Raw genomic sequence first — 12,855 nt, forward strand, 5'->3', positions numbered from 1 at the left:
CCTCCTCTCTTATTACCGCGGCCAATGAAAATGTTGGAGCCCTCAATGGACGTTTTACAGAGGAGCACAAAGGGGGAGGAACCAAAGAAATTGTGTGGATTCAAGACTGTGTGTAAATTAAACGTTTTTCTTTTATCACAATATTAATCCACCTCCCCACCATATAGATTTAATTTTAGATAAAGCTGCCTGCTCATTTTTCATGTAATGTTTGGATATAGATTGCATATAAAAGATGGACATACTCTATGACTGAGCGTGGAAGTTCTTGCTTGAACCTGTAGTCAGTGAGCAGTAGGGGGCGACTCAGCTGCAAAAAGTTTAATTGTACATAAATACTTTTGGGTTTCTGTGCAGTGTCCTCACTGAGGTGCATACATGCAAAACTAAGAGGCAAAAAGCTGTTCCAGTCCTCGTTTGTTTTGCACAGCCACGCTCTTAAACAGAGGAGACAAGGCTGTAAACCAAACCAGTTGCCAATAAATAAATAAAATAAATTAAAAAAAGATGAATGGAAATTGCTCAATATTCCAAGGAGCTCACTGCCCTTTGCTATGAACAGAAGCTTGCTCATCCAGGCCAGTGAAAGGATGGACTGAGATACTTTATGTCCCAAAGGCAGCACCCCTGCAGTGCATGTTTCAAAATGCAAATGTCTGACCCCATGTTATTTTACTTTATTTCTAGTAATTACACAAAGAACACTATTAGATGCATCATAGCATTCAAATGTGTGGAGATTTCCCTTTTTATTAACACAGGGTTTCTTAATGACATGCAGTTACTGGGTTTGAATTATCTAAACGTTCATAATCAAGAAGAGTGTTGGGATCTGGTCATTTCTCAGCCTTTAAGGAATTAACTCCTGTCATGAAAGCAGTCCAAACACCAACTAGTGCAGCAGCAGATCCAGTCTAAGCTGTTGTCACTCATGTCTTCTACAGTGTGTTTACAGTGACTGTAATCTTGATTGAATGTAGTTGGCAGCACAGTGACTTGATGTGAATATTTTTCTTTCTAAAACCCTGTAAAGCCAATATTACTAGCATGATATTGCCAGATACCGTAGGTTGAGAAACAACCAACCACATCTTTCAGAAACACTGTCATCTCACATTTTCCTCAAAATATGTAGTTAAACCCTGATATCAGAAATATTTCTATTGTTACCAAAATTTTACAATAAAGTGTATAAAAAGTAAATTAAAACTAACATTTTGTGACTGCCAGTAACAGTTACAAGTAAAGTACAGTAGAATACTAAGAAAACACAAGGTTTGCATTTATACATAGACATGATCTACGGTGACTGCAGGCACATGCATGTGATCTGCTTTATTTACAGTTTGTGGACATGTGTTTTTGCTTTTGGACATGTAGCATTTGTTTTCATACAGTTCTCTGCTATTTCATGACATTATCATTTGCTTTGGTCATATCAGTCAAAATTAACTATACTTACTACTGCAGAATAGTCAATCCTCATAAAACTAATAGTCCTTATTTTGTTGCTTGAGACATTATATGCAAAAGAGTTAAACTAGTAATCAAAATATGTAAAGCAGATTTGAAACATTTCTTTATAATATTTTTCCTTTAATGTCTCCTCAGCTTTCACTAAATTCAGTAGAGGGTTTTTTTCTGCATGGAGGTGGAAGGTGTACGAGCACCATCCACATACTCAAATGCCTCTGCTTCCAGTCATCGATGCAGGATGCAATGAGACCACAACAGAGTCCTGCAGAGGGTGGGTTCACCACTTGAGGAGATACTTTCCTCGCTGCATCGCAAGAGAATGACATCCAATGAGATATTGATATATTGATGAAAATATGTGGCCAGAGAGGAACGTCATGATGAACAGGAGTGATTTAGTATTTTCAGTTACATACAGTACAGTAATGTGTGCTGTTACAGTAGTATATTGTTTACAGTTGTGCACAACTCTGTAGTTTTCAAATGGCTGTTAATCTAGTGTGTAGTGTTATCTTGGGCATTTGCAGCTAGCGTCTCATAGATCTGACTTTTTGTTTTCAAAAACACTTACAGATTAGACTCAAAAGGAAAACATGAAGCCATTTGAGTACCTTGTTTGTAGTCAGTGTGAAAGGACTGTTGATTTGGATGGCTCTGACAGTTTTATTAACATAAATATTTACTTTTGAGGAAGTGGCATGCTTTTGCAGATTTTCCACTAGGTTCTGCAGTTTGTACTCTTTTGAGAAATGCACTAACTGCTGTTCAAATGTTAATTCTGATGTGAGAAATGCACCAAAGTGACAGAGAAAAACTGCAAATTGAAACATTATTGTCATTCAAAGATACTTTAAGTCATAAAAGCATTCATTTGCTATCAAATTAAATGAAAGCATAAATAATTTACCTTTTCTGGTAATGATGATTTGGGATCTTTTCAGAAGGCCTACATCTTGTGACAATATGAACCAACATGCAGAGGAAATTGCATCATCTACAAGTCTTTACTTCCAATAATAGAGAGGCTGCATCCAATATTACACACCACATAGCGTAGCTAGTACTACGTATATTTCCCTTCAACCTATTTTAAAAAAAAAATAGTAGCACACATTTTCTCAGAGTCACTTGTAAATGTACGATAGATAAACTTTGTCCCAAGTGGTGACAGAAATTCTTCTTTGACTGGCTCAAAGACTAGAGTTACATGGTCAATAGAAAGTGCGTTACCATGGGAACATAACTAATAAGTCCACCTCATGCACTGATGTGAAAAAGATCTATTAAGCCCAGCAAACTGAAACATTATGTTTTCATTCGGAATATTAAATTAACTGAAAGCTTTCAGCAGTTTTTATTTTTTCTATTCACTTTTTGTTATGTACATTCATACTGGATTACATTATGGGGTTTTATACTTACCTATTCATCCATCTAGTCACGTAGCCATCAATTTATTGGCTTTACTCACTTATTCCAGTTTAGGGTCCGAATTAAACTAGGACCCTATATTTTAATTGGAAATTAAAAATTCAATTCACTGTTGTTGTGGATGGACCCCTCAGAGACAAAGGTAAGTTAACACCACTTTATTTATAATAAACCAGATGTGTCATCTTACAAGTGCAGGCAGTGGTGGGACTTGCTGAAGGTCCAAGGGGGGAAAACAGGAAAGGAGCAGGGTCTATACAGGGATGAACGTCAAGGTCCGGCAGGGAATGACTGTGGAACTGGGATAGATAAAGGCTGGTGAAACAAGGAGTGGTTGGTGTGACTGGTTGTCCTAATTGTAGTGACTAGATCAGACACAGGTGTGGAGGTTCAGGGAACTGCAAGTGGAAGAGTGGCAGGACAGGTTGAGACAACTGTTCTTCTTAGGAAGTCATTTTTAAACTTGGATAAAAATCATAGAAGCAGCATCAAAAGAATCAGATTTCTTCTCATGTGGTCTATTGTTTTCCTTGTTAATTTGGTACAATATGTTTCAGCCTTGAATAGGTTGCCACCCCTTCAGTTTAAGCCACAACATCTCCTCTTATAGCAGCATCCTTCAATCAAGTCCTTCATATGTACAGAAATCCTCTATAGACAAATGTTTTTTTCTCAAGTCCTGAAAGAATAATGTTAAAAGTTTTGAAGAATGGTTTCAGTTTTTCAAGGATTGTATATCAGTACATGCTCCACCCAATAATTAGAATGATTAGGGAGGATGGTGTACAGCACTGAGCACAGCAGCATACTAATTTTTGAATATAAAGAATGGAGATTAATGGTTTTTTGCACTGCAAGTCATCAATTATAATATAACCTCAGCCCCTCTCAGTGAAGTTACCTGTTCAAATAAATGCTGCGATTATTTTACACCCCAGAGCTTTTTTCATTTGTATGTGTGATGTGTTTGGACTGTACATGTTCTTGCACAGTGGAAAATCAGAGTATGTTTCTTTTTCTGTCTGCTGAAGCTAATTTTATGCTCTTCATATAACTTGTAATTGTGTTGATTCTGTTTCTCCTCCACTGTTTTACTCATTCACTGACTTTTGTTTTCCTCTGTTTTGCAGCGATGCAGGAAGCTATGGATTTTTGTTCTACTTTAATCTTTGTTTTTCATTGGGAGGTACTTTTTGTTTAATATTTCCTCACATAATGTGGGTTTAGTCAGATATTTAGAAGAGCATCTAGCTAAAACAGAAAAGAAACGGTTCTGGAAGAGACTGAATCCAAGCAACACATACTTATGCAACAGTAAAGGAAAGAAAAAAAAGAAAACTCTTGCATTGTTTGAAAGCCAGTAGAAAGCTCAGCACAGGCCTGGAGGCAAATGTAAGTAGCAGGAAAATCGAGGCTTTGCAAAGAATTCAGATCATAAACATGTTAAATAAAACATCCAAGTCTCCAAAAATGTTATTACATGCCAATGTTTACCTTAGCACACACTACATGACCCTGCCACAAAAGTAGCACTGCAGAGCTGATCCAGTGCTTCAGATGAGACACAGTATGTGTGAAAACTCAAAAACCGACAAAGAGAAAACACATTTCCAACATTTTCACAGTTATGCAGACAAACTGTTTAATCTATTCTCCTGCTGAGATGTCTGACAAACAATTTATTCTCTGTCTTTCCTCTCCAGCCATTAGTGTAACAAAACACACTCTCCTACTACTGATTTAAATTCATGTATGGAGGATGCATACAGGGGGGACTGTGCAGTATTTGCAACACAGAACAGAGGTAGCAGCTCCTCTGATGTCTCTCTGTGTTCTGCCAGGGGCTTTCTGAGAGGCATCTCAAATATTCACAAACATCCATCAGTGCCTGAGACGGTCAGAAACTACTGTAGCTACAGTGAATGAATCTCTTCATATGCACATGTCAGTACATGCTCCACCCACATACACAAACACAATTACATTTTTTGATGTTATTTTATTTATTTTTTTTTTGGCTTCTACATTTTTCTTTAATACAATTTTCTATAATGTCTTTCTCTGAGGTCTGCAGTGGAAAATGTGGGACTGTGTGAGTGTGAATGAGAGTGCAAACTGCTATGAGATTATGATCTATGAGATTATGGCTATGACTAGATTATGAGAACTATGAGATTAAAGTTATGACTAGGAGTTGGGCTGAATGTTAAGTCCATAAGTTTGCAGAAAATTTAAACAAACCAACAAACAGGAACATCTTTGTGTGTGTGTGTGTGGTTAAGCGCTGAAGGTTAGGGCTTTCAGCCAAAGGTGGAAATGTGAAGGATGGTCTTACAGAAACAGGTAATTTGATCACACATCCTGTTTCGCTCTTTAATGCATGCACAAAATTTCTCTGTCCAAATTACACATTATATTCAGATTTCAAAGCAAGAAAAATTAAGGGATTATGGATCCAATCAAAACAATTAATATATGCTAGCATTTTTATTTAATTTCATTTAATTTATTTTTTTGTCTTTGATGGAAAGAAAAGAAATAAGACAGAGAGGATTCACACATTTTTTGGTAAGAAGAATGTTTTATTTTCTTGCCTGTCAGCTGGGTCTGCACTCTGGTGAATGTGACCAAGGGTGCATGTTGACTGCCATCACCAAACAGCGTATTCATTAAGCTGGCATCCGGATTAAAAAAAAAAGAGAAAGACCACAGCAACCACGCATATAAGCACACACAGCACTTTTCATACATAGGCAGCACAAAGTGCTTTACACAATAAAATGCATACAAAAACAATGTTTGCCAATAGAAAAGAATATAAAACAACAATTAAAAATCCACTCCTATTCTTACTCTCTCACACACACATACACACACACACACACTATAATCTGTCTTGACTTTATTGTGATAAAACGATATCTTGCAGGCCGGGACCCACACAACAACCATTGGGGTTGTTGTGCAGGGCCCCTTGCCACCCAGACCACAGCCATCCCCATGGCAACATTCCTGCAGACCAAGCAGACAATGGTTCCAGGGTGGAGGATCCCCTTGAGGAATACACTGGAGTTAAAAATGTTAAAAGTAGAAAATTAAATAAAGCTAAACACAATGAGAACAAATAAGAACTAAATATATGAAAGTTTAACTAAGAATCAAGCACAGTGTGAGGGGGGAGGTTTCTGTGCAAGCAGGCACGTGTATGATATCAGACATCTACAAAGCACTAGTGCTTCTTTGTACAACCACAGACCCGGGCCAAGCACGTATTTGATATGAGCTCCGCCTATCAGAAACCTTAAGCATGAGGAAGTTCCTGCTTTCCAGACACCTGCTGCTAACACGTAACCATTAAAAAGACCTTCAACTTGCTATCAGATCTAAAAAAAAAAAGCTTTGATGGTCACACTTCAAATTTTTAACAACAAATTTTTAACAGTCTTCAGCCAGAGGCTTCTTTAGCTTTACAATGACCTGTACAAGAGTTAATTCTTGCCCACAAGAAGTCTTACACAAAACTTCTGCGATGTTTATATCTTAAAAGACTATTTGATCCTCTTAATTTATCATTTCTGCAATTAATTAATGAAACCATTAGTCATTCAGTATTATATCACAACATTACAATTTTAAAGCAGAAGAGAAAATAATGAAAACACTAGAACAATATAAGCAACCAACAATTCTCTTAAAGACAATCAGTAAAGTTATTTCATGAAAACAGAACTTTTTGCAGGATAGACTTTACTATATATGAAAACTAACCCCTGACTACAGAATATGTGCTGTACGTGACGGATCTTTAACAATAGGATGCAATAGTCGGGAAACCATGTGGAAAGTATAAAAAAACTATTTTCCACTTGGCCAGTCTGCTTAGTTCTTTAGCACACTTACCTGTGTTTAACCTCATGTTTTGCAGTTGTAGGAGTTGGAGGAAGCTGGACATTTACAGCAACATAAAGAGGCCTCTAATAAGGGAGGCAGCATACAGTAAAGTTACTTCCTCACTGCTGCTTCCTCCTTCAAAGCCTTTATTCTTTATGAGCCCCTTCTACTGCTTCCTGCCCCTTATGTTCAACTCAGCGTTGAAAATCAAGGAAAATACACAACTTGAGTTTTTAAATGTATTTGGTCTTTCTGCACAATGCTCTCTAAAGCCTGTAAATCTGTTGAGCTTTGCTTAGACTTACACCTCTGCAAAATGTGTTTCCTGTTCCTGTATATTCTTAGCAGTTGTCCAAAAGCCCCCCAAGTGTGTGAGTGCATGCATGTGCATGAAATAAAACAAATGAGAAACACAATCTGTAGGAAACACCACTAACATTAAGTGCCCTAATGGACATTCAAATTATATATCATTATTGATGAAGTTTCGTGAAAAATTATTGCTTTACTGCTTTAATAATACTTCCAATTTCCAATAAAGAAAGATCAATTAAATATTTAATGATGGACAAATGTTAAATCTGAAAGTATTTTGTTTGCCAATTAGACTCTGATGCACCATCACGGTGGAGCTGTGACATGAGTGAAAGAAAGACATAGAATGTGAGTGTTTTGAGAAACAGGGATCAGACTAGCTGGTTAAAAATAGCAGGCAAGAAGATGAAAGAATTAAGAACAAGGTGACGTTATAAAGCATATGTAGTAGAAAGGCTGCTCACCTGATTAGATTCAGGTAGATGATTACGATTGGTGTCCAGCCAATGGCAGCACGGTGCCCGTCACGTACAAGCAGCTGATTTTGATGCTGCAGGTAGATTGATCTCGGGCTCACTCCACATTTGCTTTTGCTTGGAAACTGAAGGTGATCCTACAAACATCCAAACATCCACTCGCCAAAAGCACAACTACTAGAAGTTGGACATAACTAAAATTTATCAAATGTGGTTGTTTGACTCTCTGTGTTGGCCCTGCGATGGACTGTCGACCTGTCCAGGGTGTACCCTGCTTCTTGCCTAGAAGCCGTTGGGGTAAGCTTCAGCCTTCTCATGACCCAGCATTGGAATAAACAGGGATAGAAAACAACCACACCATCATGCAACCCGAGTAAAAACATAAAGTTTCTACCATGGATGTTGATGAAAATAAATAAATAAAAGGGAAAAAAAATTGGTACAGCATAAGACACACCGATACAAATACTTTGCATCACTGCTTTTTTTAAAAGATATAATTTAAAATCATCTGATTTGAGTTGTCAAAGCTTGAACAATGACAACAAAAAATGATACAACTTATTTGTGCTGGAGTGTTTCCACCACAAGAGACCTTTGAATATTTCCTGTAGATTAATAGAGAGATGAAAGCCATCGTAGAAATGGTTTTAATTCTGTTTTACTCCACAAAAAGAGCAGCTGACATTTTTGGAAAACTTTTCACTGTAGACTTTTAGATTTAATTAAATATTTATTTGTGTTATAAAACTTGAAAAAGAGTTCTGAAAACATCCACACTTCAAGCAGAAGTGGAACAGCTCAGCAAAAACACAGGAAGATACTAATTTAGCAAACATGATTCATAACCACAAAGTCTGAGACGACCAGATGCCTAAATACTCTGTATATTTAACTCAGGTTATATCTTAAATTAAAGACAAAGCAAAGAAAGCTCTGGTCAGCTTTGACTTTTACATGATGCCTTGTTGATGTGTCTTAGTACCTTTATAGTTAATAAAGAAAGAACAGTGAATGTGGTAAACTAATATAGACAGCTTTTATCATGACAGCAAACTATGAACACCAACCCAAACCTGGTTTTGTGGCTGACATGTCTGAGTGTTTTCTGTAAAAAAAAAAAGCCAACAGATGTTTAACATTGTGGTTTTCACAAGACAAAACAAGCATAGCATTTGTTGTTTCTATTGCCAACTAAATGACAAAAGAGAATCACCATGACTGTATTTAAAGATTACTGTCTGCTTGATTAATTAAATGTGAGACGTGGAGCAACTTTGAAGTTTTCCTGAACAGCTTGAAAGTAGATTTTCACAGTGTGGGAACATTTTATCTTAGAGGGCAGAAGGTTTTTGTGATGTTTATAAAAGTGGCTTTATCTACGAAATGATAAGGTTACCAGCTTATTTTCACATACTGTATTATAATCCATGAATTGTCAGTATTTCATTTTAGACAGAACAAATGTGACTTAACTTTATCTACAGGTGTGACATGTAACTTAGTCTTAAGCTTAACAAAACGACAACTAACCACTTCCTTTTCTCTGCGCCGCCTCCACTTGTACTAATGAAGCAGGTAGTGTAGCTCCAGTTTGACTCTTGCTGCCTGATGGACATGATCAGTCTAAATCCAGCAGTGTTCATCTTCATTCAGCTGATATGGCCGGCCTTTGCAGGTACAGAACAGATTTGTGTTTGATAAATGTTTTCATCCGTATTGAACAAGAGATTCTATAATTCATTGATTGTTTTCTTCAAGCTTCAGGGATTATAACATCTGACTACTGGAATGTATCGGTGTCAGAGGGAGATTCAGTCGTGTTCAACTGCAACATATCTGAGAAAAATACAACACAAATCAACTGGACCAAGAGCAGATTTATGTTTTCATTGGCAATACAGCTTCAGCAAAACTTTTCAAACTTCTCTGACAGAGTTACAATAGACCTCGTCAACAAGTCAAACCTAAAAATTGTTAGTGCTCAACTTAATGATTCAGGACTTTATACATGTGAGATAACTGACTACCGCGGCGTCAACAGTATTACATGGAATTTAACAGTTTCTGAGAAAGGTATGTAAAGAAAAGCACGACTAAACGTATCATACTACTGTTCATACTTTAAACTGTACTTGAATTAATAAACGTTTTTTTTCTAACAGAAACAAGTTTACTTAGTAAAGTCGTATTCATCCCTTCACTTGCTGCTGGATTCCTTCTATGTTACATCACAGCAATTATCTGTCTCTGCAGGTGAGTAATACCTTTAAGCTGCAAATTTCCATGAAAAAACACAATAAACTAACCATTTCTTGTTCTTGTACAGAGCTTCTATCGCTATTGGGTCAGCTGATTATGTTAAGTCATATTTTAGATTGTGTCTTGTTTTAAATAAATTATATTTTTACTTTGGACGCCTCCTGGTAAAATGCTGCACAGTTAAGTTTAGCGTGTCGTGCTGTTACTGCAGCACTGATAAAGCTGAGTGTGGGAATTAAATGTTTCATTAAGTCTGTTTTATTGCTCCACCCACTTCTCATGGATCTAAAGAAATTCACATTAACATGTTTATATGATGTTGTCAAAGCAGGATGTAACAAAAAGTGTCATGTCTTACAGCAACATAACATAAAATACCAAAATCAATTATATAGGAAGAGTCATGAAGTTGATTAAATATTTTGTAAAAATATTCCTTAAATATAACTGAAAACGTTTTAATAAAAAGTGAGTATGTCAAAATGGACATTAAACTCACTCTTTTGATTCTGTGATGAGGACAATGTTTATTTAATTTAGACTAAAGTGATAATATAAGACATCCAGGACTATAAATCTCACTTTTACTGTACAGTGTTCAGTAACAACAAAGTAGGTTGTTGGAAATCTATACACAAAGTAAGGCAATATAAATGCTGATATACTGTGAGTCAAAGAGAAAAAACTGACTATTAAAGCATGTTGGAGGCCATTTTTGTGTCACAACAAACATTAGCTAAATTTCTGTGCTTGTACACTAGTGATGTGCGGATCGATACCAAAATATCGATACTACCAATATTACTACAGCTTTTTATATTCTAGAATCAATTTTCATGTCAGAACATCGATATTTTACTGATTTGGGGTAAAAATGCAGTTTTTAACAAACTGGAATACAGTAAAAAGTAGTTATAATATCAGGATCTTCTCTAAATTATACCCAGTTGGCAGGAACTACTTTTTCTTCCACCTGCCAAAGTCATATGTGAAAGTGTCGGGGCGCAGCAGCGCATCTCTCACTCACTCAGTCTGTTGCATCATGGGTAGAGCTGAACTGCAACGATGTGATGTATGATGTGTGTGGGAAGACAAAGGTATTGCAGCAACACCACAAACCTCCTTAAACATCTGAGAGTCAACCATAGCACAGTATATAATTATGATGAAGATGAGGAAATTAGCGGGTTAGGTGCTGCAAGCGAAGACAAGTTACTCTTGCAGTCCTTTGATGCTGCAGGCCGGTTCTAACCGCTATTCAGAGGGAGAAAATGTTTAGCTGTGTACCACTGATGCTATCACTGATGTCTACCAATGGCTAAATGAGTGTTACTGTCATGCATGTGTCAGTTGCTACTTAGTACCTGACAACTTGATGCAGTCTGTGTGATGTTTGTATGTAACTGAAGGCTTCTGCTACAAATATTTACAATAGCTGCTTGTGCACGATGTTTCATCTCACATAAACAAGTGGAAGAGGCAAAGAAAAGCTGTTGGTGACTCTTTATTCTCTGCAGAAAATATGGGACCAGAACAGAAAATCAGAATCCATTCCAGGACCAGTTTCAGTCTCAGACAGAAGAGGTCAGAGAAACTTTTTCATTTTTAAACCTTTCCTGATTTCTGTCTCAAAGGCTGCATTGACTAATTTGTAGCACTAAGCTTGCCTCCAGCTTCATCTCTGTTCATTGGTAAATCAACAGCACCCTCTATCTGTGTCTCCGTGTGGGTCCACCAGTCACTAAACTATATTTTGTTACAGGCGGTCAACATGCAATTACAAGGTGGTACGAATCATCAGAGAAACAAGCGGAGGAGAGAGTATATGGAGAGACTGAATTCAATCTATGATCATTTCTAAACTGACACACCATAGAGAAACATCAACACGGATCCATTTTGCAAAGGAAGGCTGTGAAACATGGGAAATAACCCCTCTGTCTTCCTGTGAAAGGAATTTTTACCTTGCTGATAGTATATTAATGTTTCAGCATATTTAATGAGCACATTTTATTGGACATTTTTCCGGTTGTTCTACTTTATGTTCTCACTATTGCAATTCAATAATTATGTCTGGATATCATAAATCATCCCAAATTGACTCTGTATAGTTTACCTGAGTGGCAAACTAAAATCTAAAGTTTTGTTTTAAGTTAGTCCAGTCCAGTCCAGAGGCCATGTGCAGATGTTAGTTACTTTTAATTTGACCTGCTGCTCTACAGGAGGATTTACCAATATTTCTAGTCTATAACAAGATGGCACACATAACTGTGTGAGATTAAAAGAATAACTTTTCTCCAAGTTTCAGTATTTCAGACAGTCTTTAACATTTTTTGCCATCAGAGTCACTTTCAGGATTTTTGCAGGGAGGAAGGACTTTGAATGTAAGGTTACAGGTTTGGTTCTAATAATGTTGAATCGTTTGTTATTGATACATGCAGATGATTCCTTTGAGAACTCATCACTGTTAGAGCCACAAAACCTGAATTTATAAACAGGCTTGTGGAAAAAAAAAAATTAATAAAACAACAAGAAATAGTTTTTTGGGGCAGCATGTTGCACTACAACAGCTTCAACCTGCTTTTCTGTTGACTCAACATGACTGAGGAATATCCGTCTTATTTTTATTTTATTTATTTAGTTTTTCTAATTTGAAGATTTGATGAGCACAAATATTCAGCTGGAAGTCCTGGTAACTGTAAAGGTCATTGCAACCGATATTGTTTTCATGGATCTACACAGCAAAACATGCAGTGATGTTTCACTGTATGAGAGGTTCCCCTCCAGAATCTGTACCCATTTTTTTTTTAGCTAAATCTTAAACCAAATAAATTTCAAAATCTTGAGTTATGTTTTATTTTCTCAGAAAAGATGTGGTACAAATATAAAACCTGGACCCCTTGTTATCCAAAACACACTGGTGGTGCATTTGGGGGCAGGGGAGGTTAGTTGGGGTGCAAATCCTAAATGTGGGTTTAGGGTTTTATACATTTGATCCTCAGAT

At 36.7% G+C, this 12,855-nt stretch overlaps 1 protein-coding gene across 3 annotated transcripts; it reads left to right on the forward strand.

Annotated features, from left to right (window-relative positions):
* Window positions 1–7,865: 7,865 nt before the first annotated feature.
* Window positions 7,866–12,654, forward strand: LOC121650812. 3 transcript variants are annotated; one of them, XM_042002562.1, is made up of 6 exons: window positions 7,866–7,886; window positions 9,165–9,267; window positions 9,351–9,665; window positions 9,755–9,845; window positions 11,369–11,435; window positions 11,614–12,654. In XM_042002562.1, the coding sequence occupies exons 2-6, from the start codon at window positions 9,201–9,203 to the stop codon at window positions 11,710–11,712; spliced, it is 639 nt and encodes a 212-aa protein (XP_041858496.1). In that variant the 5' UTR covers window positions 7,866–7,886; window positions 9,165–9,200; the 3' UTR covers window positions 11,713–12,654. The 3 variants fall into 3 exon arrangements, with proteins under 3 accessions (XP_041858496.1, XP_041858495.1, XP_041858497.1); XM_042002561.1 differs by lacking the exon at window positions 7,866–7,886 and having other exon boundaries at window positions 8,836–9,267; XM_042002563.1 differs by lacking the exon at window positions 7,866–7,886 and having other exon boundaries at window positions 8,836–9,267; window positions 9,357–9,665.
* Window positions 12,655–12,855: the final 201 nt, after the last annotated feature.

Source organism: Melanotaenia boesemani, chromosome 12 (genome assembly GCF_017639745.1).
Source record: "Melanotaenia boesemani isolate fMelBoe1 chromosome 12, fMelBoe1.pri, whole genome shotgun sequence".
NCBI lineage: Eukaryota > Metazoa > Chordata > Actinopteri > Atheriniformes > Melanotaeniidae > Melanotaenia > Melanotaenia boesemani.

Bases quoted from the DNA above. Each gene is read 5' to 3' on its own strand.
- LOC121650812 (XM_042002562.1), top strand. From the start codon at position 9,201: ATGGACATGATCAGTCTAAATCCAGCAGTGTTCATCTTCATTCAGCTG. The intron at 9,268-9,350 runs GTACAGAACAGA...GTTTTCTTCAAG, and splicing joins GATATGGCCGGCCTTTGCAG to CTTCAGGGATTATAACATCT. The intron at 11,436-11,613 runs GTCAGAGAAACT...ATTTTGTTACAG, and splicing joins TTCAGTCTCAGACAGAAGAG to GCGGTCAACATGCAATTACA.